Raw genomic sequence first — 27,614 nt, 5'->3', positions numbered from 1 at the left:
ATTCACTGAAAATGAAAGCATAAATAAATATTCACACTTCTCTTTAACAATTCTAGTGGGAAAGCACTTTTGAGATTTCAAATGTAAAGACAGATGATCTACTGAGAGAGAAAAAGTTACAGTTCAATATTACTGCAATGGTTTCTGGGGGAAAAATGGCCTCTTTGGGGGAAATGTAATCCAATATAGGAAACAAAAAGATCATAGATTATTACACATAACAATTAAAAATACAGTGACTTTATTTCTACTTCCCAGTATCGCATCTGATAAGAACTGTCATCTTTATTAAACATAAAAATATTTCAAGAAAGCATCTTCCAAGATAGTACATATAAGCAATAGTTTGGCAGAATTTTATCAACTCTAGTAGTTCACACCCCCAAAAAACAAGTTTTAAAATTCAAAAATAACCACTTTATTTAACATGGTACACCTTAACATTTAAAATATCATGCTCTAGTTAAATATTTCAACAATGCTGTATACAAATAAAATATTACACAAAATATATTTAAGAAAATGTTCGGTCTTTGATCTGAACAATAAATAAAAACACAGGCACTTCTACACTGAGACAAGGAAGCAATCACTACTCAGAATAATTATCTTGTATAAGCAACATGTGAAAATATGGCAATAATAAAACCTGGAGTTTTAAACTGACAAGTCACTTATGAAAAGGTCTGCAACTTCAATCTTTTCACTCAAGTCAAAAGTTACATACACTTTCCTGGTCCACAGTGAAAATCCACAAACCCAATATGGTTGTCAGGGGCAATTCAATCTTCAGTTGGCCATTATGGAATCATACTCATGATTTTCAAATACTAAAATCAGATAACTATTATGATACCACCCAGCAAACCAAATACAAGAAAAATTAAACTCTCTTTCTTATTCTGACCATAAGACCACAAGATAAATTAGATGAGTATCACATAGTGATTCTCATTTTGCAAATTTAACTAATTAGATTAAACACAAGAAAATACTGTTGGGGTGGCAGAAAAATTCTACAGAAGTCAATTTTCTAGACAATTTTAAAAATTTGTCCAAATCTCATGAAAATAAATGTATTTCCATTTCACAAAAACCACTGAATCATGTATAACAAATTCTTTGTAGTAAGTTTATAAACACGTGAATTACAGATAAATCAGTCATCATAATGGGAAGTAGGAATAGTAACATATAGAAGGGCAAAATAAAAATAACTTAAAATGGTCAAATTCTAGAAACTTGTATCAGATGAGAAGGGGGGACACAATGACCACAAGCCAGTAGGAAGGATCAAAACCCGTAGTCCTGCCACTATAATCCACAAAATGTTATCATTTTCTGCTTTCCTTCTTCACAAAAGTACCAGATTGAAGGGTTTAGCGGCCCTCAAATGGATACTACTTATAAAGGCAATTTTGAAGGTTTAACATAGAAATTGCCCTAAATGTGAGAACCCAACATGGGACTATTCAAAATATGCCTTTCTATGCAAAATTTAGTATGTGTATCTTAGCAATTTAAATGAGCACTTTGCAACCGAGACCAAATATCAATCATCTCTTGAGGTTTTCTACTGTGTACTAACATCAGATCTACATAGGAACAAATGTTATTCTTGTTTTTCTCCTCGATATCAAATGTCTTGAAGCCTTTGTGTTTCTCTGGAACGAGGCCGAGTTTCTGAAGGCACATTCCAGTATAAACGTCATCGATGGGGTAGAGGTGGACCCGGTCCGTGACATTGTACAGCCTCAGGGCTAGGTGGCCGGAGTAGAGGAATCCCCCACCCCCTGCATAGGGTGGGTAGACGCCAGAGTAAACAATTTCCGGGATGTAGTACTTCAGTTTCTTATCCCGGTGGGGTCCAGCATTGTGGATCACATCACCTATGAACAAATCTTTGGCTTTGTTCTTGGATAAGCTATTCAAGTAATTCAGGATGTGATGGGTGTTCACAAACACATCGTCGTCGCCCTTGAAGACGAACTCAGCGTCTGGACAGGAAGTACTTACCCACCTGAGAAACAGCACTTCCTTCAGAGACAAGTTGAAGAAAGTGTCTCTGTAGCTCCACATAAGAATGTCTTGGTGCTTCTCACTCTCAAATTTCAGCATGTCTGAAAGGTCGGGGTGGTTGTCTTCCGGGGGAGTCTGGCCCAGCAGGAAGACGCGCACCACAGTCTGGTTCCCCGCGTTGGTCTCTCTGCCCCAGGATTCCCGGATCGCCTGTCTTCTAGCAAAATGTGCAGTGAGGGACTTAATTGCCAGCAATAAGAATGGTTTCTTTGCACACTTATGCGGCTGATCTATAAGCAGTGAATAGTTGCGGCATCTCAAATACAGCAGAAAGTCTTTAAATCTGTCCGGGAGATTGTTAAAACCTGTAACGACTGACGTGACCCTGTGGTCAGGTTCACAATAATTCAGATGGCTTATGTTGGAAAAACCATACCCTTCCCCTGTCTGGTTGGCCAACATGCTCAGGATGGGATTGTACTGCTTGTTCAGCTTTTCTTGTTCTCTGTTCCAGTATGCCTGGGGAGGATTAGATATCTTCCAGAACTTCTCTTTGGGTATTATTACTTCCCCTTTTCCATTTTTTTCTTGGCTACTGCTTTTGGAGACTTCCATAATCAAATAAATGAAGACATTTGCCATCATCAGGATACCCAACAATTTTATTCTTCGACGTCCAACACTCATTTCTCATATCTGGAATAAAAGGGGCGAGTATGACATTAATTAGATAATTATTAATTTGTACTTACACATACATTTTGATTTACTTTACTTGCCTCTTTGTCTCCCCTGGAATATCGGTTCAGAGCAGACTCTAGACTTGCACTGCCTAGGCTCAAATTCTGGCCCTTCCTTTCTAGCTTTGTGACCTTGGGCAAGTGGTATAACTTATGTCTCAGCTTCTCCATCTATAAAATGGGGATAATAACCCATTTCATAGGATGGTTGTGAGTAATCTATGATTTCCTATGGAAAGCTTTTAAAATAGGGCCTGGCCCATAGCAAGCACTATGTAAGTGATTAACATTGCTACTGTTGTTTTAGACATGTATTTACATTTTCCATGTCTTTCACTCCAAGTTTTTATTCTATTTCATTTTTTAAAAAAATTCTGGTCCCAATCATGAATTATTTCCCAACCTGCCATTTTACAGATAAATAAACTGAGGCAGAGAGATTAATGTTTGCCCAGGGTTGCAAGGCTAGGAAGTAGAGGACATAATAGCCACACTGCATGTTCACAGAGATAAAATGAAAGGAAGACTCATGACGGCTTTATCCCAATAGCCAAATACTGAGAACAACCCAAATATTATCAAGAGGAGAACAGATTATCAAATTGTGGCCTACTCATACAATGGAATATCCCTTGGCAATAAAAAGGAAAACTATTGTTATGAGCAACATTATATTGTGAGTGAAAACCAGATCCAAAATTTCATTTATATTAACTTGAAGAACTAATCTAGGCCCTAGAAATCTGAAAGTGATGGAGATGGGGGTTTGGAGTGGGGCAGGAGGAACCTTCTTGGGGTAAAGAAATGTACTGCATGAGGCTTCATGAGTGTGTATCGAACTGTATACTTAAGACCTCTATTGCTTATAGCAAAAAGGAAAAGAGAAATGCAAATGACATTCTAGTAATATCAAAGGATTTCAGGCTGTGGGCAACAGGAGAACAAGGGAAGAGTAATGAAATGGTTTGCTGGGGATAACCCCAAGGTTCTAACACTACAGACAAGAATGATCTGCATAAGAACAAACATTTAGACAAGCTGGACATTAAAAGGCAGCCCTAAAAAGTAGAATGGCAACATACTATAAAGAGCTATAAGGATTTCTTATTAAGTTATTCTAAAACTGAGAATTTACCCTTAGGTATTATTACATTTATTCCCATTTTATACCTAAGGAGGCATATATTTGAAGAAGGATGGGCTGAGCTAGAATCCCAGCTAAGGCAATAGATTCCAAGGCTACCATGTCAAATGGTAGACACCTTTCTCCAACCTCTAAAACAAAGCTGTGTGACTATTTTAATCAAGAGTAGTATTTAGTGTTTTTCTTAAGCAAAACCACATGTGGTCAATACTTTTTTAATAGAAGAGGATTTTTAAGTTCACCTGGTTCTAATGAACAGTCACAAGGTAGAAAAATATCTGTCCTGTTCAGAGTGCTGTGAAACTATTGTATGTTAGCCCACATTAGATCAATAGGAATTCACAAGATATTTGGTGTCTCTTAAAATGTACTCTAGATCTTTATCTAGTTGCTTATAATTTAGTACTGCTAAACAGCTCCAGATATGAACATGTAAGTAAAAAAAGGGTTTTGTTTTGTTTTAAAACCAGCCCCTACCCTATAGCCCAACTTCCCAAAGCCTTTGCACATTTAGAGAGCATGGCAGATGAGAAAGATATGTAGGTGTTCTTGGCTCACCCAAATAAGCAGGCCCCCATCACCACACCATTCCTCCCCTAACTCCCCAGTCACTACCCACCTCCACCCCTGGAGAATCCCACCACTCAGGCAGCAGGAAAGAAGGATCTTCTTAAAATTCCTCCCAAAGAAGGAAACCACAAGACACTTCTTACTTTTTTTTTTTAATTTAATTTTTAATTATTGTTAAAGACAGGTTCTCAACACGTTGCCCATGCTTGTCTTGAACTCCTGAGCTTAAGTAAGTAATCCTCCCTCCTCTGCACCCCCCAAGTACTTGGGACTGTAGGCATGTGCCACCATGCCTGGCTTCTTACTCCTTAATTATGGTTTTAAAGTGCCCCAAGTCACACAGCCTGAATAAGTTCACACGTAAATTTCGGGTCCACACCTAAATCCTGGGTCCACACCCTCCTTAGGTTAGCTCCTTTCAAATGAGCTTTTGAGTAAATCTTACGAACTCACGAAAAGTCTGAGTCCAGTACATCTTTGGCAACCTAAACCACTTTGCTAAGGGCCTAACTTTCAAGGGCAAGGGAACCCAAATGGACAATTAGAATGTATGTGCAGGAGTATCTGATGCAGATAAAGAATTAGTCATCTTTTAAGAAAATAAATCACAAATACATTTAAACTTTTTTTTAACTTCCAGATTTGAGACAAAATAAAAAAAAAAATTGGTTCTCTCTAAATTGGGACAACTCTCCTAATGCTAAAATAGTATTTGACCCAGTACCGCCACTCTCTAGGTCTTGGGCACCTCCTAGGCTGAGAGAAGGGCAACAAGGACAAGTATGAGGATGAATGAAGAAAAACTACAACGAGGAAAAAGATTTGGAAAGGTACTCAGGAAAAAAAACAGCACATGCTATGAACAGCTAATACCTGGGAAAATTTTCAACTCAGTAAAGGAATTTAGACACCAATAGACTATTCCCAAAATTTCTAGAGTGAAAGAAGACAGCTTAAGGAAGAAAAACAGAAGCACGATATTCTACATAGCTGGTTGTGAACTTCCAGAGCTAATTCTCCTAGGAAATGACACAGGGTGAATAATATGTAAAAATGACTCCAGATAAATTAACAAGTTAAGTATCCAAGTTATGGGGGAGGCCATGGATATCTGGAATCCAGCCATAACCATTTGAAGTTTCTATCAGGGAAAGCAGGGGTTAAGTAATTTGCCTGAATATTACATAAGAGTTAAGTGACAAAGCTGAGATGAGACAGCAGCCTTCTGGCTCACAATCCAGGGCTCTTTGGTTCTCTTCTGTTTTATACAACGCACAACCACGGTCTAGTAACCCGGTCCAGATCAACAACAAAGTCTCAAGGGCTGGCTCAAGACTGAAAGGACCCAAGGCATGGGGTCATGGCACACTGGATAGTTACCAAGGGTCTCCAAAGAAAGGGAAATGGGAGCACCTACAAGCTCCCTGCCCCCTCCCCTTCACAAGGTGGGCCAGGCTTTCTTGTAAGAGTTCAGATTCCCAAAGGCTCAGTTTAGGGGCACTCTTCCCACTACTTGCTAAAGGGTATTTCTTCCAAACCAACCTGAGGAGGAAAGGTGGAAAAACCAAGATTCTCAAGTGTACATTTCTGAAGGTTAAATGTCATCTTTCACTTGTGACCTGGGCACGGTCTCTTGCATGAGAACTCGGCTTCTGGCAGACTCTTATAACAAGCCGAAGTTCATGGATGGGAGGATAAAGCAATGACCCCCATAAAAATATCTGTGGGAAAAAGCTCTCTAAATAGCTGACTAAATATTCCCATTGCAGACAGAAAACCCAATTCTGTGTCCTTTTTTGAGCAGGAAGTTACATTGCTTAAGAAGAATTTGAGTAAGAAAACCTACCCCAAAGCTGGGGAAGACGTTATAAACCCTCACTTGTGAAACGCAGAATTTTTATTGTAACAGAAATAGGAGGAAAATCACATATACAAACAAAGAACAACCTTATCTTTTTACCTTGTTCCCAGCAGGGATAGAACAGTTTTGAAACTTCTAGAACACTTCAGTTGATTTTGTTTGCTGAACGAAATTAAAATATTTAGAAAGACAATACAACAGAAAATATGTTAGCTGAAAACAGATTACAAAATAGTACAGACGATGCTGAAACTATGTGAAAATCCAGATAAAATACCACACAGAAACAAAGCTGGTTTACTCCAGGGGGTGGGATGAGAGGCTGTTTTACATTCTTTAATGCTGCCCAACCACCCTTCCCGCTGAGCAGCCTCTGTGCGCACGGCCTGGCAGAGGAGCACAGCGTGCCGCCTGCCGCCGGCTCCCCTTCCCTGCCTGTGCCAGGCTGCAGCCCAGACTCTGTACCACTCTATTTGACCCCTGCAGTGTTGCACAGATGCTCTGGCACGACAGCCACCCCTAGATCACCTGCACACTTTCCCTCGTGCCCATGCCATGTCTTACAAAGGGCTCCTAAATATGACAGTGAAATATGAACACATGTGCTTTATTTTAATAAATATGTGTCAGGCACCAGCAATCCTATGAGGCAGATACGCTAAACACCCCCTTTTCATTTTGCAGACGGGGAAATTGAGGCATGGGAGGGCTGACTGAACTTGCCCAGGGTCACACAGCAGGTAAGTGGCAGAGCCAGGATTCAAGCTCAACCAATACGGCTCCACAGCCTGGGTTTTAAACCCTCATGCAAGTGAACGCTGCTGCACAGGGTTATGACTGAGGGCACTGAAGGGACGCTGGTCTTATTTTCAGTGGTTAATCTTCTTAAAGATTTGAGCGTTACCAAGAGTCTCCAAAGAAAGGGAAAATTCAAAAGCCTTACATTTATACATTTTAACCCACAAAACTACCACGAGTGAAAAACCAGATATGTGAAGCAGAGTGGTATCATAAGTAACATTTACTACTCTGCAGGCCAAGCTCCAGGCAAAATGCAGCCCACATGCAATGAGGAAAATGAGAAAAATGAGGCTTCCAGACCCCCAGCTTCCTAGCGAGTTAGGGATGGAGTCAGGATTTGGGCCCAGACAGTCTGGTCCCAGACTCTGCTACTTACTACTGCATTGGAACATGGGGAAAGATTACCAAACCGTAAAAACAGATGGTGACTCACAAAGACTTTCTTCTCTGTGACCTTGAGGAAGCCAATTTCTCAAGACCTTAGTTTTTTAACCAAGAGGCTGTTTTTATTTTTTCCTCGCACACAAAATCATGGTTTTCAAAGACGTCAATTTTTCTATTGTCCCACCATTCCATTAATCAGAAGCCATGATCCACGCCAGCCGCAGTGGCTCAAGTCCGTAATCCAATCCTAGCACTCTGGGAGGCCAAGACGGGAAGGATCCCTTGAGGTCAGGAGTTCGAGACCAGTCTGAGCAAGAGACCCCATCTCTACTAAAAATAGAAAAAATTAGCTGGGTATAGTGGTACCTGCCTGTAGTCCCAGCTACTTGGGAGGCTGAGGCAGGATGATTGCTGGAGCCCAGGAGTTTGAGGTTACCGTGAGATAGGCTGACACCATGGCACTCTAGACCGGGTGACAGAGCCAGACTCTGTCTCAAAAAAAAAAAAAAAAAGAAGAAGCCGTGATACCTCTCCCCCCGATCCAGATGAGATGACCAACACTACTACACTCAGTTGGTTCAACTCTAGCCAAAGCAAAGGCCTTCAACATCTACTTGGCCTGTATAGGCTTAATTTTCTTAGGACTCTGAAATAATGAAACAATTCCAATATTTCATTCATGGACACTAGACTGGGAGCCACTAAACTGGATAATCCTAAAAGGTCCACTCCAGTTCTGAGAGCTCTGTGAGCACTGAAGAATAAAGCGCTGGCCAGAACCAGAAGACATCTGAATGTGGTCAGTGCGGCCATCGGCAGCCATGAGGACTCTCATTCTCACACAGCTGGGGCGGCACTGACCTCCCCACCAAGGAGCTCAAGCAAATCAGGAAGAGGCCCAACAGCAGCTAACCAGGGACAGAGCCAGCAATACACCCAAGGCAGACCTAAAACCTGCGCAGAGACTGCCCTGCACTTCCCCCCAGTACCAAGGTTAAGGGTGAAGGAAAGGCAGGACCTTCCTGTAATCATGAGATAAAATGACCAGTCACCCCCACCCAGAGACCAACAGGCTGGAAATCCAAGCTTCAGATTTGACCCCAGAAGAGTCCAAGTCAGCAGCCTCCTTGTCTGGGGGGCGGGAGGGGTGGGTGCTTCCTGCTCACTATCCTGCTCAAACGACACACAAATCCTCAGAGAAGGAGCCAAGCCTCCTGCCACATCATGAGGGTGGAAGAGCGTGTTCACACTACCCCTTGCTCTTCCCCACCCCCAGGAGCCTGGCGAGAGTCATTTATCTAAACCCTCACCTCCTAGGCAGTCCCATCTGTTGCCTGGTCCTTGCCAGCCCTTTCCAGGTTCTGCTCAGATAAACAGAGACAGTGTGCAGCTAAGTGGTTCTGGGGGAGAGAACAGCACTCCCGGCACTCACAGCAGATGGTGGGGTGGTGACAAGGCCGTGAGTGGAGCAGCTCAGTGGGCCCAGAAGAGCTGGGTCACACCTAGAGCTTGTTCCTTGATGGGGCAAGAGGCCTGGCCTGGGTTCTTGCCTGGGCTGGGGCAGGGGAGCTCCAGGCTACCCCCCACCTCCGCCCCTCACCAACAGGCTGGCACTAAGCTGCCGAGATGTGTCTGACAATTTGGTTCCTAGTCATTAGTTTACCCTCAATGTTCAACATCAAAGGGGAAAAGTACTTTTAATGAATCTATTCACCTACATATCCACACAGGCAACACTCCAGATCAAAGTGTCTGGCAGAACATGTTCTGGTCTCCATTGATCACGACTCCCGCAAAGCCCAGTGTGGATGACCTTTCCACACAAAAAAATACAATGAACCACTAAATGCATTCTTCAAATAAATACTTACAGAACTTTCACAGAAAAGGCGGGGAGGAAGAAATGACAACAGAGAATTAACCTTTCCAGAGCCCATCTTGCCCCACCTATAGTAAAACTGACAAGGATTTTAGGTCCTCAGTGGAAAGATCAAGTAATTTAAAAACACAGTTGGCAGATGTTTGAAGATGGAGATGTCCCAGATCCATGTTTTCTGTTTGGAAAACCAGTCTGGCATCTAGAATCAAACAGACCAGAGTTAAATTCTGGTTATGCTACCTACTAGCTGTGTGGCCTTAGGCAAATTACTTGACTTCTCTGAGCCTGTTTCCTCCTTTGTAAAATGAGGATGATCTAACCTCCCCCACCAGTTTGTTGTCTGCCACGCAATGGGCATCGGGCATTTAACAATTCACCTTCGGGGGCTCTGCTTCCTCCACCAAACACTAAACGAAAGCGCATTTTTCAAGTTTTGTCTTTCACTGCCTCTTTAATAAGTTTTCTCTCTACAAAATCATCCATCCACAGCCATAAACATCACCTCCAAAAAGAGGGCTCACAGGTCAACCCATCTAACCCCAGATACTGCTTCTAAATGCCTTGTTGGATAAAGTTCCCAGGCACCTAGGTGAAAATCTTAGCATAAGCTTGAATTGCTAATTCTCCCTGCTCTGCACATTCAGCCAGGTCTTATGCCTCCACCTCCCTAACATCACCTGTACCTTCTCCTCACCTCTCCTCTATTCCACTCAGGCTCTGCTTCTGGCTACCAATTTCCCACTATGCTACCCAACATGCCTTATTTTCCAAGCTAACCAGTCTTCAGTTCCCTGTACATACCTTCCCTGCTCATGCTGTTCCCTGAGTCTGCTCAGACCACCAGCAAGACTCTACTCCTCCCTTAAAGGCCAGCTCTAGCTCTGTGTTTGTGTTGTCTGTTCCATTGCCAGAGGTGGGGGCTCAGGGCCTCTTCACCTCTTCTAAGAGATCTGACCACGGATATGCCCCAGCCTAAACACCAGCCCCACCTCCTAGGAGTTAGGGTAGTCTCTCGTGGTCAGGTCAGCTTATGCCTGGGCATCCTCCATGACCAAGGTCTTCACGTTGTACCACCACTACACCCCAGGACATGGTACCTGAAAGTCACCCAGCCATTTGCAGAAGAAACAGATATTTTGCTCATCTGGTCAAGTTCACTGAACACAGTGAGTGTTCAGAGAAACTAGGATTAATTAAATATACATATCCTTTCTCCAAAGAGATGACACTGGGAAATCACTTACATGTGTGCTACTAAATTATTTAATACACATACACATTTATATAAATTCTTCTCACTTTATTAAGTACTAAAGGACAACAGAAAAAACTTAACGGATTCTCTAGAGTTGGGGGAGACAGGAGTTTTGGAAGTAGTGAGCCCATGTTAGGCCGGGGGTGGGAATTACAGCCAAGCTCTCATTTCCCAGTGGGCCCCAGACCCACCAAAGGCAACACACCCGTGGGTGTGCTCCGAGTGAGCATCCCGTGTGCAGGATGCTGGTGTGTGGGGTCCAGCAGTGCCTCCAGGTGAGGGCTCCATCCCCACTCTGCAGCAGACCCAAGCCTCCCCTCCTCCACCCTATCCCCAAATGCGGGTCCTCCAGCTCTAGCAATTGTTACCTACGTGACAGTAGAGGAACACAGCGAGTATGCCTAAAGGAAGGTCCTTAGTATAGATTTGCGACCTGAGGTAGGACAGTAATTTCAGAAAAGAAATGCCATAATGCAGGCAGTCCCTTCCCAAGGAGCTTAATGCATTTTGGAAGCCCTTGGTTAAGAGCCTGCACATGGCTCGGAAAATGTTTCCACTCCAGCCTCTAGGATCTACCTATAAACAAGGGTAATCTGGCAGGCTCCTGGAGAGCCCTCAGAGAAATCGCTAGCCTTCTCTCAGATTCATCCTTCTGCTTGTTTAGGTGAGCTGCACAGGATGTTTTCCAGTCTGGGTCCAACCAGACAGTAATTTAAGCAAGAAAGTTTAATACAAAGAATATGATATTGAGTGACTATAAAGATGAAATAAGAATCTAAATGATGCCCTGAGACAGATGAAAAGTACCCCAAAAAGGACAAATTTGGAAGTGGGGGTTCCAGGGTTTGCTGAAGAAGATATGGATGGCAGAAAAGTTCCTGGGTACCCAGGCCAGAGATGGTCCAGTCATCAGGAAAGCAGGGACAACTCTGCGGTGCAAGTGAGCAAGGCTGGAGGGTGGACAGGTGGGCAGGTGTGCAGAAGGAAAGGAGGACACACAGAGGGAGTCACCAGGTAGTGCTAAAACCCGGAACTGAAGAGGCCTCCCCTTGTAGGAGCTTAGCATATCAATGTATGAGCTGGACTAGAGCAGCTCAGGGCTGTGCTCAGGACAGAGATCAGGTGGCCAGCTCACCAGATGGCCAGCACCACGGGGCTCTGGGGTACATAGATATGAGTTAAGAAGAGGGTGAAGGCAGCAGTGACCCAGGATGGGCATGGCCTGCTATCCCAGGCTCCCAGTCCCACTATTGCTGCCAGAGCCAGAGAAAGCAGAACAGCAAGTGCTGGAGAGTTGTTCCCTACAGGAATCTAGGAGTACAGGAAAAACAACAGGCTCTCTCTAGGAGCCCAAAATCACACATACACAGACACCAGGAACCAAGAAGGAAAGTCCCTTCCCTTTACAACCTCTCTCTGAAAGTCCTCTTCAGAGATCTCAAATCACAGAAAGCAAAGGAAAAATATGTGAAGGGCCCAGACCCATTTTCAGAGATCAGGCAACAGAGGGTGAATTTGGAGCTGAGAGGCAATACTTGCAAACTGGCACGAGCTGTAGGTCTCTATATCATCAACCCAAAAGTTTTCTCTAATGACAAACATTTTTATTTCAAGTCTGGAGTTGGGGGGAAAAGGGTACAAAACATGAGTCCTCTATCCTGGATTGACAGAGAAGCAATAAACATATGGCAGTTCTTTAGTCAACTCCAGGGGATGAGGCAGGACCTGAGTGGGGCTTGCAACAGGGCAGGTTTCAGAAATGTGGGGAGAAACAGGGCAGGTGAGAGATGGGGTGGGGACAGAGAGTGTCTGCAGGCTGAGATCCATACCTCCAGTTCTCAGGCAGATGGGTTCTGAGGCCACACTGAAAAGAGTAGGTAGGAGCCGGTGGGGCCCTCTGCTTCTCCGCTAGGAAGAGGATGAGCCATGCCGACGTCTAACTTGACAAATGATGCTGCTACATAGATTGTAGGAATGTGTTTTCTTTGTTTTTTTTTTTTTTTGAGACAGAGTCTTACTCTGTTGCCCAGGCTAGAGTGCAGTGGCGTCAGCCTAGCTCACAGCAACCTCAAACTCCTGGGCTCAAGCAATCCTCCTGCCTCAGCCTCTCAAGTAGCTGGGACTACAGGCATGCGCCACCATGCCCGGCTAATTTTTTCTATATATTTTTAGTTGTCCAGCTAATTTGTTTCTATTTTTAGTAGAGACGGGGTCTCGCTCTTGCTCAGCTAGTCTCAAACTCCTGAGCTCAAACGATCCTCCCGCCTCGGCCTCCCAGAGTGCTAGGATTACAGGCGTGAGCCACCACGCCTGGCCCTGGAATGTGTTTTCTTTTACATCCCCTCTATTTAAAAAGGAAAATTCACTATGTCACACAGGAATATGAAATAAAGGGAAAATGAAGAACTCCAAATTAGACGTCCATGGCAATTACAAATATAGTTAGCTTTTGTATTCACTGAGATTTAATTTTTATAAAGCAGATTCAGTTCACACTGGAGAAAGAGCATGACCTGAATGGTTTGTCTTCTATCATCCAGTCTCTAACACATCTATGACAGAATACAGGTGTATCTGGTCTGTGTTACCAATTGCTAACCAATGGGGCATATGAGTTGTTTCGGATTTTCCCTATCATAAAAAAAAAAAAAGCAATAAACAACTTCCTATGCGTGTCTTTTTCATCATCTAATTGTTTCCTTTAGTAAAATTACAAGGGAACACAATCTTTTAAAGTCACTTAACATAGAATCAAGTTATTCCCCTCGCCCTCACCCTAAACCTTCCCTATCAAAAAGAAAGGCCAGGCCGGGCGTGGTGGCTCACGCCTGTAATCCTAGCCCTCTGGGAGGCCGAGGCGGGTGGATAGCTCAAGGTCAGGAGTTCGAGACCAGCCTGAGCGAGACCCCGTCTCTACTAAAAATAGAAATCAATTATCTGGACAACTAAAAATATATATAGAAAAAATTAGCTGGGCATGGTGGCACATGTCTGTAGTCCCAGCTACTCGAGAGGCTGAGGCAGTAGGATCGCTTAAGCTGAGGAGTTTGAGGTTGCTGTGAGCAAGGCTGACGCCATGGCACTCACTCTAGCCCGGGCAACGAAGCGAGACTCTGTCTCAAAAAGAAAAAAAAAAGAAAGGCCAGACTGATTTGTCTTCTCATTATATATCCAAGAACATGAAATCATCCACATTGACAATGGACAGTGTCCTTCTTTTTAATCTTTAACAAAAAAAAAAAAAAACACCTCCCTGTTTTAATTGATACTGTCTTTTCATACGCTTTCTTCCTAATTTTCCTACTCTCCCTGCCCTTTGCCCATTTTTCTATGTCGGGATGTTCTCATCTCATTTAATCTTCACAACAAGCTTAAAAACATGAAGCAATTAGTTTGAGGTCACAGAGCTAATCCTGGTGGAGCCAGTGTCTGGACTTTGGACCCAAGCTCAAGTCTAAGCTCTTATACTTTCTACCACACAACACTGTAGCTCAAAGAGGATTTCAAGAATCCCCAAATAAGGCTGTACTTTTTAAAGATAATCAAGGAACTGAAATCACTACGTTTGTTGATACCCAGGGAAAATGTAAACAATTCCAAGGAAAGCCATGGGAATTTAGATTGTTTTTTTAAAATCTGTATAATAAAGGAATAAGACAGGCCAGGCGCGGTGGCTCATGCCTGTAATCCTAGCACTCTGGGAGGCCGAGGTGGGAGGATCGTTTCAGCTCAGGAGTTCGAGACCAGCCTGAGCAAGAGCGAGACCCCATCTCTACTAAAAATAGAAAAAAATTAGCTGGACAAGTAAAAAAATATATATATATAGAAAAAATTAGCCGGGCATGGTGGTGCATGCCTGTAGTCCCAGCTACTTGGGAGGCTGAGGCAGGAGGATTGCTTGAGCCCAGGAGTTTGAGGTTGCTGTGAGCTAGGCTGACGCCACGGCACTCACTCTAGCCCGGGCAACAGAGCGAGACTCTGTCTCAAAAAAAAAAGGAATAAGACAAAGGGGCTAGCTGCGAACCACCCACTGGTTTAAGGTGTTCAGAGTCCCAGTCTAGTAACACAGGCACCTTCTGTACCTTGGGCAGAATCCCCTGCAGATGTGTTTTGTGATTCATGAATTAGTTTTGGTTAGTTAGTTATCCATACTAAAGAATGAGAGGTTGGCCGCACCCCAGGCACAAAGGCATCCAGGCAAAACCTTTTGTCAGAGCTGTCTACACACAGAGCAATTCTGCCTCTAGCACCACAGCCTGAGGCAGGGGAGCCCAGCACAGCCCTACAACCAGGTCACAGAGGAACAGCCAGCCTGCCTGTGACAGAACCAGCATTAGCCACAAACGGTGCCATCCCACCCTTGTATTTGTTTTTACAACAACATGCACGGGCATTCCGCACACAGAGCATATCACAATTTCATGGCCAGAAAGAAGCTATAAGAATTTCTTTTCCAGGGCCTTACAAATCATCTACTCCAACGTCTCATTAGCAGGCGACGAGACCAAGGCACAGGGAGACAGAGCCTTGCCTGCAGCCACCCACAGGTTAGGATAAGGCCAGCAGTTCACCAGTGAGAATTATTATTAGTAACAAAGTCTTGTTCTCACAGTCCATAGCTTCAATTCTGGCCCATCAACATAAAAAACAAAAAGCCAGCCTAAGAACTAGACCCCATCTCTACAAAAAATAGAAAAATTAGCCGGGCGTGGTGGTGTGTGCCTGTGGTCCCAGCTACTCAGAGGCTGAGGCAGGAGGATCACCTTAGCCCAGGAGTTCGAGGTTGCAGTGAGCTATAATGACTCCACTGCACTCTAGCCCAGGTGACAGAGCAAGACCCTGTCTCAAAAGAAGAACAAAAAACCAAAAGAGCCAACTGCCCCGGCACCTCCACTTCCCCTTGTTTCCCCCTAGCTGTTGTAACACGTCACCCACATTTATCTGACTTACCACATTGTGTGATAACAGCTCTGACACACCCACAGGCGTCTGGGCAGAGAGGGCCATGCTCATTTCTGTCTCTCTAGGTCTGCCGCTCAACACACAATACATGTGAGGACAAGAAGGTCGTAAAAGAGGAGAGGCAGTAAGTGAACTAGGACCTAACTAAGGGAAAATTTTATTCCTCGATCTTTTTTGATCAAGCACCTTTAACACTGCTGTAAACAAGTCCTTCTTAGATAACTTCACACATGGGCTCTCCCAGCCCTTCCCCGCCCCCCACACAGAGTGCCCCTCCCTGGTCCCTGACTACTCCAGTCCTGGCCACTCCTCTCCGGAAGGTCAGAAGCCTTTTCTAGATTCTGAGCTCTCCCCTCAATGCCTCACCCTCCCTCATCAGGCAGCATTACCTGGTATCAATTCAACGTAGTACATCGCCTAGAAACATCTCTCAGGAAACAGTCACATACAATTAAATAAATCTATAAACAAACACAGGCCCAAGGGATGGGAGGAGGGGAGGAAGAAGGCAATTAAAAATTAATAAAAATGCACAAGCATAAATTACACTACTGGACTAGAAACAGAATCCCATTACATAAACTAAGTTATCAAACTGACCTTGTATAAATGCTTCTGGAAATAAGTAGGCCAGCAGCCCTGGCTTGGCAATCTTGGTGTGCAGAGATGGGGAGGGGGTAATTTGGTATCCATTATGTGGGATACTCTTTGTCTATAAACACATATACAGAAAAGCTGGTGAAGTCACTTAAGAAAAAAATATTTTCACATAGGTATTGGAAAAGTGATTACTGTCCTTTTATATAGTAAAATGCATCAAAAATCCAATTAATGACCAATTAACAAAATTAAAAGTTGACTCCCCTCAAACACTTAAGATTGGCTTTCAAAACTATACTTCATTCCCCACGACTTAGTTCCACAGTCTGTGATAACTGACCACAAACAGAGGAAGAAAATTTAAATTTTAAAACAAGCACTTTAATGTTAAGCACTTGGGCAACCAAATTCAGTCCATTTTCCCTGGCATGAAGAATCATCTGCATCACTTCCAAGAGGTACTTTACAAACTCTTCCAAAACAACCACTATCCTTCCAATTCTATTAAATTACATTTGGCAATTCTCGTCCTCCATGAACTGTAGAGTTTGAGAGCATCTCCCAATATTTCCCTGCAATACAAACGTTTACATCTGTCTCCCTTCCAAAATAAAAATATACCCTCCAAAAACCAGGAAAGCATTGTTTGAACATGTGGCAAACTAGGGACATTAAAAATAGCCATCTTCTGTAACTTCAATAAATATTTAAAATTATGGCAATGACATTCATTGTGTTTATTTTAATTTAACAAATTGCCTTGGGAAGTCTCAATTTCTTGGTTGTCAGGATAAAGGTTTCCAGTGACACATTTTCTTAAAAGAGACCGTGCCCTTGGTTCTAGTAAAGGGGACACCAAAGGGCGTAAGGTAGCACAGCCTCAGACTCCAGGACTCCTCAACTTACCCAGCTGGAGTCTCTTGGAGCAGCAGCCTTGAGAGAGCTGCCTGACGCACTCTTCTAAAAACAGGCAGGAAAAAGGCAGAAAGTTCTGCAGAATTAGCATGTGCAGAGATTTTTAAAATAACATCGTATTCAGGGAAATCCACAGGCAGGCTGGACAATAGTCTGACACTTTGGGGGAGGGAAAAAAGACAAGAAATGAAGAAATGGGATGAAGGCATCGGGAACAGTCCTCCTAACAAGTCAAATTAAGCACGGCACAGCTAGTCCCTACCCACTCCCTGAGGGCTTGTCCATGTGCCAGGAAGTGTGCCAAGAGCCCACCTGGATACACATTCCTGTGAAGTGGTGACTGAGGTTCCCAGAGAGTGAAGGGAGGGGACACAGGAACTGGGAACCCAGATGGGCTGCCCCAGCATGGAGCAGAGTGGCTGGCATGGCCGGACAGAGGGGAGGTGGGCACCCCCATCCTCATTAAGCGCTGTTACAAAGCCCTGGCCCTAGATCCTGGCATGCTACCCTCAAAACCCCCACCTTCAGGCCTCCTGGACACTAGCACCCTTTAAGACACCTGCTGTCTCCCCCACTATACCTTTGGTCAGACTGGCTTCTCCCAGCCTGAAATGTCCCTTCTCTTGCTTCTCAACCCTACCCCCATCCTTGAAGGTCCAGGTTCAAATCCTGCCTCCTCCCCCTCCACAAGGACAGCCTCAGTTCCCCGGCATACTGTATTTCATCCTCTCCTCCTGGCACTCAGGGTCTCCCAATGATGTCAGAGCCCCCCCAGCACCCCAGCCTCCCAGGACAGCCCACTCCTCACACACATCGAAGATCCAATTAAACTGGGGTCCTCCGGGACGATGCCTCTTCTCCAGGGTCAGAGCCCATCCTCATCTCAGAAGACAGCTCTCCTAGTGGCATGTGACCCTGGGGTGGCAACTTCAGAACAGGGTACCAAACAAGCACAATGGCCCTCCCTCTCCCCAGCTCCCACCTCCGAGATACCTTTCCTGCCTCTTCTCTGTTTTTCAAATGTTAGTTAAATTCCAACTTACTGAGAGGTATGTGAGGACTGTTTTTTTTAAGTTGTTCTTTAAAATATCAAAATAAATCATATAGATATAGAATACACATCCTCAAAACAGTGACATTTGGCCTTTTATCCAAATGTTCTCTTAAAGGGTAGGGATCATTGAAGCATTCAACTAAAACTCATGTTTAAGTATTCAAAGAAGAAGTGAAATAGTAACATAGCTTTCTCTGGCCACGTGCCAAGAAAAATCTGTGTTGCCAAAATAAAAGAGTACATGTTGTTTGCTCAATATTTGGGCACACTACGGAACAGCTTAGAAACTGGGCCTCTTCTACTGAGCACTTTAAATCACCTCAGTTTTAAGCATGTCCATGCGTATTGCCTTCACCTGCGGTGGCTACCCCCAGGGTCACAGCTTCCAACGTCCTCCTGGGTCTGTTTCTCACTCTTCCTGGGGACCCGATCCGATCTGCTCCCTTCACTGATGGCTCCCACACCTGTGGTCTTATATGACCCCCTCTCCTGCTCTGGACAGTGCCTACAGCCCCCTCGTCATGAGCGGGGCAGGCATGAAAAAGAGAAGTCATCACACTGAAACTGTCGTGGCTACCTGAGGCTGCAGGATACCATTCTGCTTGTTTAAAATTTTCCATAATAAAGAGTTGTTTTTTTTTTTTTTAAATCCATCCGAACCTTGAGGAACAAAAATTCAAAAGAGAGAAACATCCAGTTAAAAATAGGAGTATTCATGAGAGATATTTTAAGTTCATCTGAAGAAAATAATTCCTTATGTGGTAAATGGAGAGAAGAAAAATGAAATGGCTGCATCTCATTTAAAGAAAAAAGCCACATACGTTCCTTATAAACATGCTTCAAATACAGCCATAAAATAATAGATGTAAAAATAAATCCTTAGTTCCAAATGCCAACTATTTAGAAAGGATGGCATTTGTAACAAACCCACTTTGACCCTTTCAATATTAGACAAATATATTTGATTCCAAAAACACCAGGCTTCCCAGCAAACGATCTAGAGCCAGATCTGAGGGATTTGGGTTTCCCACCCCCCAAAAAACTCCCCCACACAGATTGTGTTACTCTCTGATCAGGACTCAAAAAAGAAGTACTCGGATGTTAAGTGTTTTTCAAAGAAAATAAGCAATAAAAAATTTTTTTTGAATCACAAATAATAAGCTGTGGCAAGTTTATAGTCCATAGAAATCTTACTAGAGTGTTAACACCCTCATATTCAAGATTTCAATGGATTCAAACAATAAACATGTGAAGTTGGCTGTGCAGGTTTTATCTCATTTTGCAGAGGGATGGGAAACAGAAGCTAAATGGGTTGCCATGGTTACAAAGATATTTAATGTCAGCTCTGGGACCAAAACCTACTTGTCCAAGTTCTCCACATCAGCGAGGCCCCAGGCCCCCACCCCCTATGACACCCGTTTCACAAACAGTGATCCTCATGTCTCCCCCACCTCAAAGCTCTCTCTTCCAGTGGCCCCAGGCACGGGCTCTTCCTCAGGCCCCTTTGTCCCTCCTTGACTTTCCCAATTCCCTTCACCTCCCAGAGTCAAGAGTCTTTGCACTCTCCTGTCTCCACAGGCACCTAACACCGCTGGCCACCACCTCTGGACCCACCCCAAGTTCAGGATTCCCCCTTGCCCCGTCCCCCAGTTCTCTTGCATCTTGGCAGCCTGTGCTCCTGACCCCATCCTCCAAAATGGGCCTCTCCAGAGTTCTGGGCCAATGTCTATTGCTGGGTCTTCCCTCACCCCACACTCCTGTCACCGGATCCTCTTAGATACAGACTCCAATATCCTACATGCTAAAAGTGCCCCAGCATACCTTTGTCTGTAGCTGCCTCCTCCACACCTCCCTAAATTTGTTTCCAAATCCCATCGCACCATGAGTCTTTTTATCCCTCTTACCTCTTTCAAATAAAGCACATCTCAATCCTGTACCATCCTGGCCCTGGATTGAGCCCCCAGTTCCCATCCCCCTCACCAAGACTACTGGTGGCCTAACTCAACAAACTGGTATCAAACACCTACTTAAACCAAGCAGTGTTTAAAACAGGCAACGAAGAGTAAAGTCGTGGTCGACTGTACAAGGTTAAGCGCTTGGATGAAATAGGAAGCGCAGGACGGGGATTGGGAACGGCTGCTTTGAGCAGGTGAGCAGAGAAAGCCTCTCTTCTCCCAGAGAGAAGGGGTGGAGGGTCACTGCTGCCAGCGCCACGCGGCCAGTGCGGGTGGAGTGAAACACGGGGAGAAGGGAGGCAGGAGAGGAGGGCAGTCACCACAGTCCTGGTGGGTGACACAGAACTTTGGCTTTACTCTGAGAGAGCCACTAAAGGATCCCTCCAGCTTCCTTCTGAGAACAGACTGTGGGGCACACAGATGGGAAGCAGAGAGCAGAGGGACTGTAAAATGACCCAGGCCCATGAGACGTGCCTCATGCATCACTCCCAAGCTCATCTTCCTCATCGCAAGCCTGATCAGGACTTGTCACCATACTCTCTCCACCGCAACAAGATTCAATGCCCTCCCCCTACTACCTCCCTAGCTATTAAGTCTCTGCAAGGTCGCTGAGGCTGCAGTGTGCTCTTCTACCCCTTCCTAAGCACCCAGCACTCCAAACCCACAGGATCACTTGCTCTTTCCCTCAAGAGACTTCTGTAAGCCTTTGTGTTGTATGCTCTATTTTCTCAGCCTGCAACCCCTTGACCACATCCACCTTCCCTTCTCTGCCCCTGAAATGTTATTTATTCATCCTTCAAGGCTAAGCCCAAAGGCCACCTCCTTAGGAAGCCTTTCTTGGCTGTCCCCACAATGTGTGATTTGCTTACGCCTCACTAGAGCACTCTCACCAGTCCCTGGCTGTCTCCACCAGTCTGCCAATGGAGGGTCAGAACTATGTCTGACCTATATATGAATACACACAGCGTGAGTTCCATGCTAGGCATACACTGAGTGCTCAATCAATGTATGTTGACTGAGTGAATAAATTGCCCATTTCAAATAACATCTTGAGGTCTTACTGGGGGAGGAGGATTCAAGGACAGGTTTTCCCTCTCAGCTACTGTAATCTGGAGGCCTGGGGCCCTCTGATGTAGCCTCCAGCGAGAGTGTGCCCAACACTCCTGACACGGGCACAGCCACAAGCAGAAGCCAGAGCGCGGACAAATGTGAATCTAGGCCTTCAAACACTCTTTTTTTTCTTCTTCTTCTTTTTTTAATATTTTTTTTCTATTTTTCTTTGTTTTGTTTTTTTTTTTTCTATTTTTCTTTACAGTGTCTTGTGATGCTACTTCAAAGACTCTTGCTCTCTCTGCCAGGCATCTCCAAGCACGCCCATACACAGTTTTAAATGTGCCTAAAGTGTTGGCAATGTGTTTTTCCTAAGGCCATTCTAGAAGAGCACAAATGCAGAAAAGAGCACTTAGAAGGATCCAAATCAAGTTAACTGCAGTTACAGCATTAAGAGATAGCGGGGTTAATTTATTTTCCTTTACCTTATCTTGAATATTTTTTCTAAATAAACATAAGAAAAGTCAGAAAGGATGCCAAAGTACCACACAAGTTATATTTAAAGAATGGGTCCAAAAATAAAAGATATCAAACAAATGCACACACTAGGGACATTAAGATCGTTAAATATATAATACCACTTCTAGAGTAAGATTACAAAAGTTAAAAACGTTTTAAATGGCTTGTCTAAAGCAAGCAATTAAAAGAACTGGCCCTGTGCTTTCACTTCAGAAATAATTATTTCACAAAACACAAAGCAGTAAATGTTCTGAGCATCTTAAGCACTTACTGATGACTCAACTGAACTCTTCCAGGAGCTTCACATCAAACGTAAACCAGCTCTCATCAATGTACCCTAGCTCATATCACACAAGTGACCCAACAGCTCTGAATGAGACACTTCAATGACTGTCATTAGAGAGGAAATGTCAATTAAAAGTGATAGGGGATCAACTATCAACAAATGATACATCTTATTTAAGCTAAATGCTATATCAACAAAGTGTTGAATCAATAAAAATTTGTCTTCTAACTTAATAAAAGACTTACAAGACTTTTATAATGAAATAACCTATTTAAACACAGAATAGTGGTTTTAGTTATCACCTTTTTAAAAAAATAAAAGAGGGAAGAAGAAACTGCACGTTAGGCACAGTGCTAGTTATTTTAGGTTTATTATTTACATTAATTTTCCCAGCAAATCTGAGATAGGGCTTTATCTTCCCCATTTCACAAATGAGAAAACAGGCTCAGAAAGGTTAAGTACCTTGTCTACAGTCACACAGTAAGTGGCAAGAATAGAACTTAAGTCTGTTTCACAAACCTCTACCAACTGTATGATTCTGTGATTGCACTTATATGAAGTTCAAGGACAGGCAAAAATCACATATCACATCTATGATGATGTAAGTAAGTGTAACAGGTCCTTCTAGGGGGTGGATATTGACTAGAAAGGGGCACAGGAACCTTCTGTTGTACTGAAAATGTTTTACTTCTTGATCTAGGAGCTCACATACATGAGCTCACACTTAATATTAGCACTTCATTCATTTTACTGTTTGCTATTCCTCAAATTAAAAAAAATTCTCATCTCATAGATTCCAAGTTCATGCTCTTAATCACTAAATCACCACATGGCCACTGTGACCGAACCTAGCCACATCCTAGAATTGATTACCTTGGATTATCAGTTTTTTCGAACATTCTGGTAAGCAACTAACATCTGAACAATAAACTTGTTTTAAAATGCCACAAAATGAAAAATAGAAAGTATTAATTTCCTGGCTACTGAGAATTTTCCCTCTGTAGCCACATCAGAATTAAAAAAAAAAAAATCTTAACCCTGTTAGAAGGGAATGTTTATAGACACACAGAGAATAATGTGTAATACAGTTCTTAAAGTTGTGAAAATACCTAAAGCTAAAATTACACAAAATATTTCAAGATATATATTAGACTTCATCAACAATGCTGATTCTCAAAAGAAGTTTTAATTCTGTCACAAAAATTAAGACCAAGCAAGAAGACACAGCTGGTGGGCAAAGGGCAAAAAACTCATGGTAGGGCCAACACGCAGTGAGTGCAAAATCTCAACTCTGAAAGTCGTAACAAATAGAAAACTCAGCACAAACTTTTTTCCAGCAGTAAAGTAATTGTGCCACATATGCCCTAATAACAAATTCTCCATCAAGTAACAAGTTCTTCTGGCTGAAGCTTTGTTCAGACTGGCAAAGCCTCATCACCAGTGGGTGATGATGAAATCATTACATCAATTCTCTCAAAGCCTTACCCCACACATACACGCACCTCTTATTCCAACAGTAATTGCCTCCCCAGAGAGAGGAATTTATTCATCCCACAATTTGGAGACATATTTGGCAAGTACCTAGTAACAGTAATCCCACCTTAGAGGGTGGAGAAAAAGAGCTGGATCATCACACCTGTTGGGTATATGTGCTGTCTTCTTTCTTGACTGCGTGCTTTCGATTAGGCAGCCAGGAAACATTTACCACTTCCCGAGCCTCGTTTAATTCACGTTTTAACCTTCTGTACACACCGAAAATACCAGGCGATTGAATGAAATGACTTTTAGTTTTCCCTGAGCATTTACATAAAAGACTAAAAGGCCTTTATGAGAATTTTTCAGTATTGGTAAGACATGTACCAGCATCCGGTGTGTTGCAATAGGTTACATAACCAAATATTATTCTAGTTGCAAGATCTCAATGTTTATAAAAGTAACCATAGGCATTTATTAATTTTTAAATTCTTAATACTGTCCAACAGAACTGTCAAAAAACCTAAATAGAGTCAAATATTGTATCCATTAAGCAAATTAGAAAAAATGAAAACACGGACCTACGATGTCAAGAACAGAGTGCTTCAGGCACATTCACAGCCATGGGTCAGCATCCCTAAATTGTGGTTTTCAAAAACCCCACTATGGCTAGAAAACATTAAAAGCTATGTTTCAAAGTTCCTTTGAGAAACAAAGGATTCACCTTTTCTCTTATCCCTGTATCAGCTGAAAAAGCCCCCATACATTTCTCTGCAGAGCATCTTAGCTTTATACTAACAGTGCATCATATAAAGTAAAATGATTATTTTTCTGGATCTTCATTCATTTCCCAATGTAACCTTTCAAAAAAAAATACACACACATTTGAACAGTACAGTGAGAATGAGCCATGAAGTTATCAGTTCCACTTTCCTATTTTTAGCATAACTTTATTAGAACCAGAAAAATCTAAATTGTGATTTTTGTTTAAAACAAGGAAATTTTCAAAACTGCAAACTATCTATATACTCAGCCCTCCATCAGAAGCCCAGAAAAAAACCAATTCATAATTTTTTTACAAGCAAATTATGTTTATTTTCCTCAAAAAGCGACCTCATTCTTTAGATTTTAAAAACTTGCTATCTGCATCTGCCCAATTTAGCTGACTTCAGTCTCAGACAGACAAATCTGAAGGGTTGCCATGTGGTTACTGTTTTTGGTAAGGGGAAGTTGGTGCTAGGAGGAACTTCTACATTGATTATAGCAATCACCATCACTTTTTAAGCACTTCTTAACCCCTGTGGTGCAGTGCTAGGAGTTTGGCAAACATTCTATTTGTCCTCAAAAAACAATCTTGTAGAGCAGACACTACCATCCCCAAAACCAGATACAGAAAATGAGGCTAAGATAAAAAAATAACTTGCCCAAGGTTAACTTGCCCACTGAATAAATAGCATGTGGCAAAATCAAGACTATTGAATGGTGAGGGTGGGAACTTGGTAAATTTTGTGGAGAATTAGACCTTTCATCATACATGTGCCATCTGCACAAGAAACTAAATGAGGAGTGCCTAGCCCTTGTTGTGGGGAGAATCCCAAAGGAAAAAGCAATATTCCAGGTCAGGCGCGGTGGCTCACGCCTGTAATCCTAGCACTCTGGGAGGCCGGGAGTTCGAGACCAGTCTGAGCAAGAGGTGGAGACCCCATCTCTACAAAAAATTGGAAAAACTAGCCGGGTGTGGTGATGCGCTGTGCTCCGCTCCGGTAGTCCCAGCTACTCTCAGGAGGCTGAGGCAGGAGGATCGCTTCAGCCCAGGAGTTTGAGGTTGCCGTGAGCTATGATGACACCACTGCATTCTAGCCTGGGCAGTAGAGCAACACCCTATCTCAGGGAGAAAAAAAAATCCAAAACTGAAAAAGTACTTTCAAATAGAAGATCTAATGATAAACACATTTGTAAACGCTGGCCAGGGTGGAAAAGGTTTACTCAAATTACTCAGAATTCCATGGGGCTCCTGCACTTCTCTTAAAATCTAATCTGGTTTAAGAGCGCATGGGCTCTGTGTAAAACTCTCCCAAATTCCACCACGCTTAATAACCTCTATTCAAAAGAAACAGAAGCGGCGGCTAGGACAGTGGGAAGTGACGGCCCTGCCCTGTCTGTCCTCCCTCTGGGTCAGCTGTCAGATCCGCTTGCACCTGCAGGGCTCCCGACTGGGCTCCGCTCGGTCCCGCCTTTCTAGTCCCAGTGCCGGCCCTGTTGGCCACCTTGTTAACCATCTCATAACTCCAGAAGCACAAATAGTTACACTGGAAGAATTTGTTGTAACAAGTAGAAGCCCACATTCACCACTGGCTTCGCAATCTGATATCGACGGCGAGGCTCCGATAAAGGAAGGGCAGAAGAATATGGTTTACTTAACTGTTCTAAACAACCGTTCCATGAAGTTGGAGTGACTGAGGCGGCCATGGGAGCCGGGGGAGCAGAGACAGACAAACCACCCCTACGTTTAGACAGGACAGAGCCTCCTCGCCAACCCAAGTTATAAATGTACATATTATTTTTAAAGATGAGCTTTCACGCCGAGACACTTGTGGGGAGTCTCTCGACTGCTCCTCCACTTGATGGGGAGACAGGGAGCTCTGCAGCTCCCCAAGCTGAGTGTAAAACATCTTGGCCTGGAAATTAACAAGGTGACTAGGTTTTGTTGCCTCCCGAAGGGTCCGCCTGCCTTCCAGCGGCAGCCACCCGACCGCGCCCGCAGCCCCCGCAGGGCCCCAGGCCCACCTTCCCACGAACGAGGTGTTCTGCAGAGACCGGCTCCAGGCGCTCCCTGGCCCGGAGCACCCCCCAGCCCCCACCCCCACGACTCGGGCAAGCAGCCTGGTTAATCATTCAACGCGGGCGGCGTGGAATATTTTTTTAGAGGTCAAAGCGAAAGGTTCTCCCTAAGTTTCGCAGAAACCAGTCTTTAAGGACCCGGAGGTAGCAGTGGCCAGCGGCTGGGGGTGGGGAGCGGCTGCCGGCGGCTCTTTGGCTCACAAAACACCTGATTCCCCCATGCGGCACAGGAGGCCGGCGCAGTGCGAGGGCGGGGTGCGGGGGTGCGAGCGAGAAATCACTCCCGGCCCCCTCCCCACCATGCCCGCGGGCCCCAGACGAGGAGGCCTGGCCCCGGACGCCCCTTTCCAAAGCCTGCATCACCCCAGCGCGGGATCCCCCGGAAGCTGGGGTACAGCGGGGAGGGGGAGATGTCCCCGGGCCCCGGGGGTGGGTGTGGAATGGGGCAAGAGGCTTTACGCTGGGTAAGGACGGTGGCGGGGACAGGGGAAAGGTGGGGGAGGCTGAGATGCGGCAGGCACCTAGGGACGGTTTCCTCCACCCGGCGCCGGTACGAAGCCGGAACCGGAGAGGAAGCGGGTGTGGGGAAAGAGGGGGTTCAGCGGGTGGAGAGCGGGGCGGCGGGGAGGGCGGGCCGACTGGGCGGGGGGCAGGGGAGAAGCGAGTGCGGAGGGAGGCGGCGGGGGTGCCCGCACGCCCGGGCCCTACCTTGTCCAGGGGCAGTTCCAGCTCGGCGGGGCGGGGGCAGGGGCGGGAGATCGCGGCCGCATCCACGTCCCGGCCGCTCCGCGCGGCTCAGCCCGGCGACCGCCGCCGCTCACGCCCCATGCGCGGCGCCCGGGACGGGCGGCCCGGCGGTGTCGGCGGCGGGGACGGCTCCGGCTCGACTCGCCTCCCGCACTTGTTGCCGCCGTGTCCGCGGCGCCTCGCTCCGGGCTCCGGCTCTAGGCGCCGCCGCCGCCTCGGGGCGTCTGCCCCGGCCCTGCCCCCGCCCGGCGCGCCAATCAGGCCCGGCACCGCCCCTCGCGTCACCGCCCCACGCCCCAAGTTTTGGGAAGGCTCCGTTCCCGCGGGTTGGGCAGTCGGCTCCCGGGACCCGCCTGGAGTCGCGCTCCCCGCGGCTTCCCGGGACCCTCGGCCCCCACGCACACACCTGGAAAGCAAAGGGTTAAGCCGGGGAAAGAGGAACGCTAGGAAGTAGACCCCCCCGGAAAAGCAGGGCAGCTCGAAACTCCAAAAAACTATTCTAACTCAGGTCTAACCTAAATCCCCCCAGCTGCACTTGGCCCCTCGTGCAGTCCGTCCG

General features: G+C 44.9%; 1 protein-coding gene across 2 annotated transcripts; it reads right to left on the bottom strand.

Moving 5' to 3' along the window:
- Positions 1-218: 218 nt before the first annotated feature.
- Positions 219-27,248, bottom strand: B3GNT2 (UDP-GlcNAc:betaGal beta-1,3-N-acetylglucosaminyltransferase 2). Of its 2 annotated transcripts, none has more exons than XM_045549698.1 (2): positions 27,017-27,248; positions 219-2,715 (listed from the first exon to the last, which is right to left on the bottom strand). In XM_045549698.1, exon 2 carries the CDS (start codon positions 2,704-2,706, stop codon positions 1,513-1,515), a length of 1,194 nt encoding a protein of 397 aa, XP_045405654.1. In that variant the 5' UTR covers positions 2,707-2,715; positions 27,017-27,248; the 3' UTR covers positions 219-1,512. The 2 variants fall into 2 exon arrangements, with proteins under 2 accessions (XP_045405654.1, XP_045405655.1); XM_045549699.1 differs by lacking the exon at positions 27,017-27,248 and adding an exon at positions 15,604-15,626.
- Between the last annotated feature and the right edge of the window lie 366 nt (positions 27,249-27,614).

The sequence above is a fragment of the Lemur catta genome, chromosome 4 (genome assembly GCF_020740605.2).
Source record: "Lemur catta isolate mLemCat1 chromosome 4, mLemCat1.pri, whole genome shotgun sequence".
NCBI lineage: Eukaryota > Metazoa > Chordata > Mammalia > Primates > Lemuridae > Lemur > Lemur catta.
The sequence above is the reverse complement of the archived record's forward strand: the minus strand, read 5'-3'. Positions and strand labels throughout refer to the sequence as shown.

What these genes read in the sequence shown, in the direction of transcription:
- B3GNT2 (XM_045549698.1), bottom strand. Translation starts at nt 2,706, where the DNA reads ATGAGTGTTGGACGTCGAAGAATAAAATTGTTGGGTATCCTGATGATG.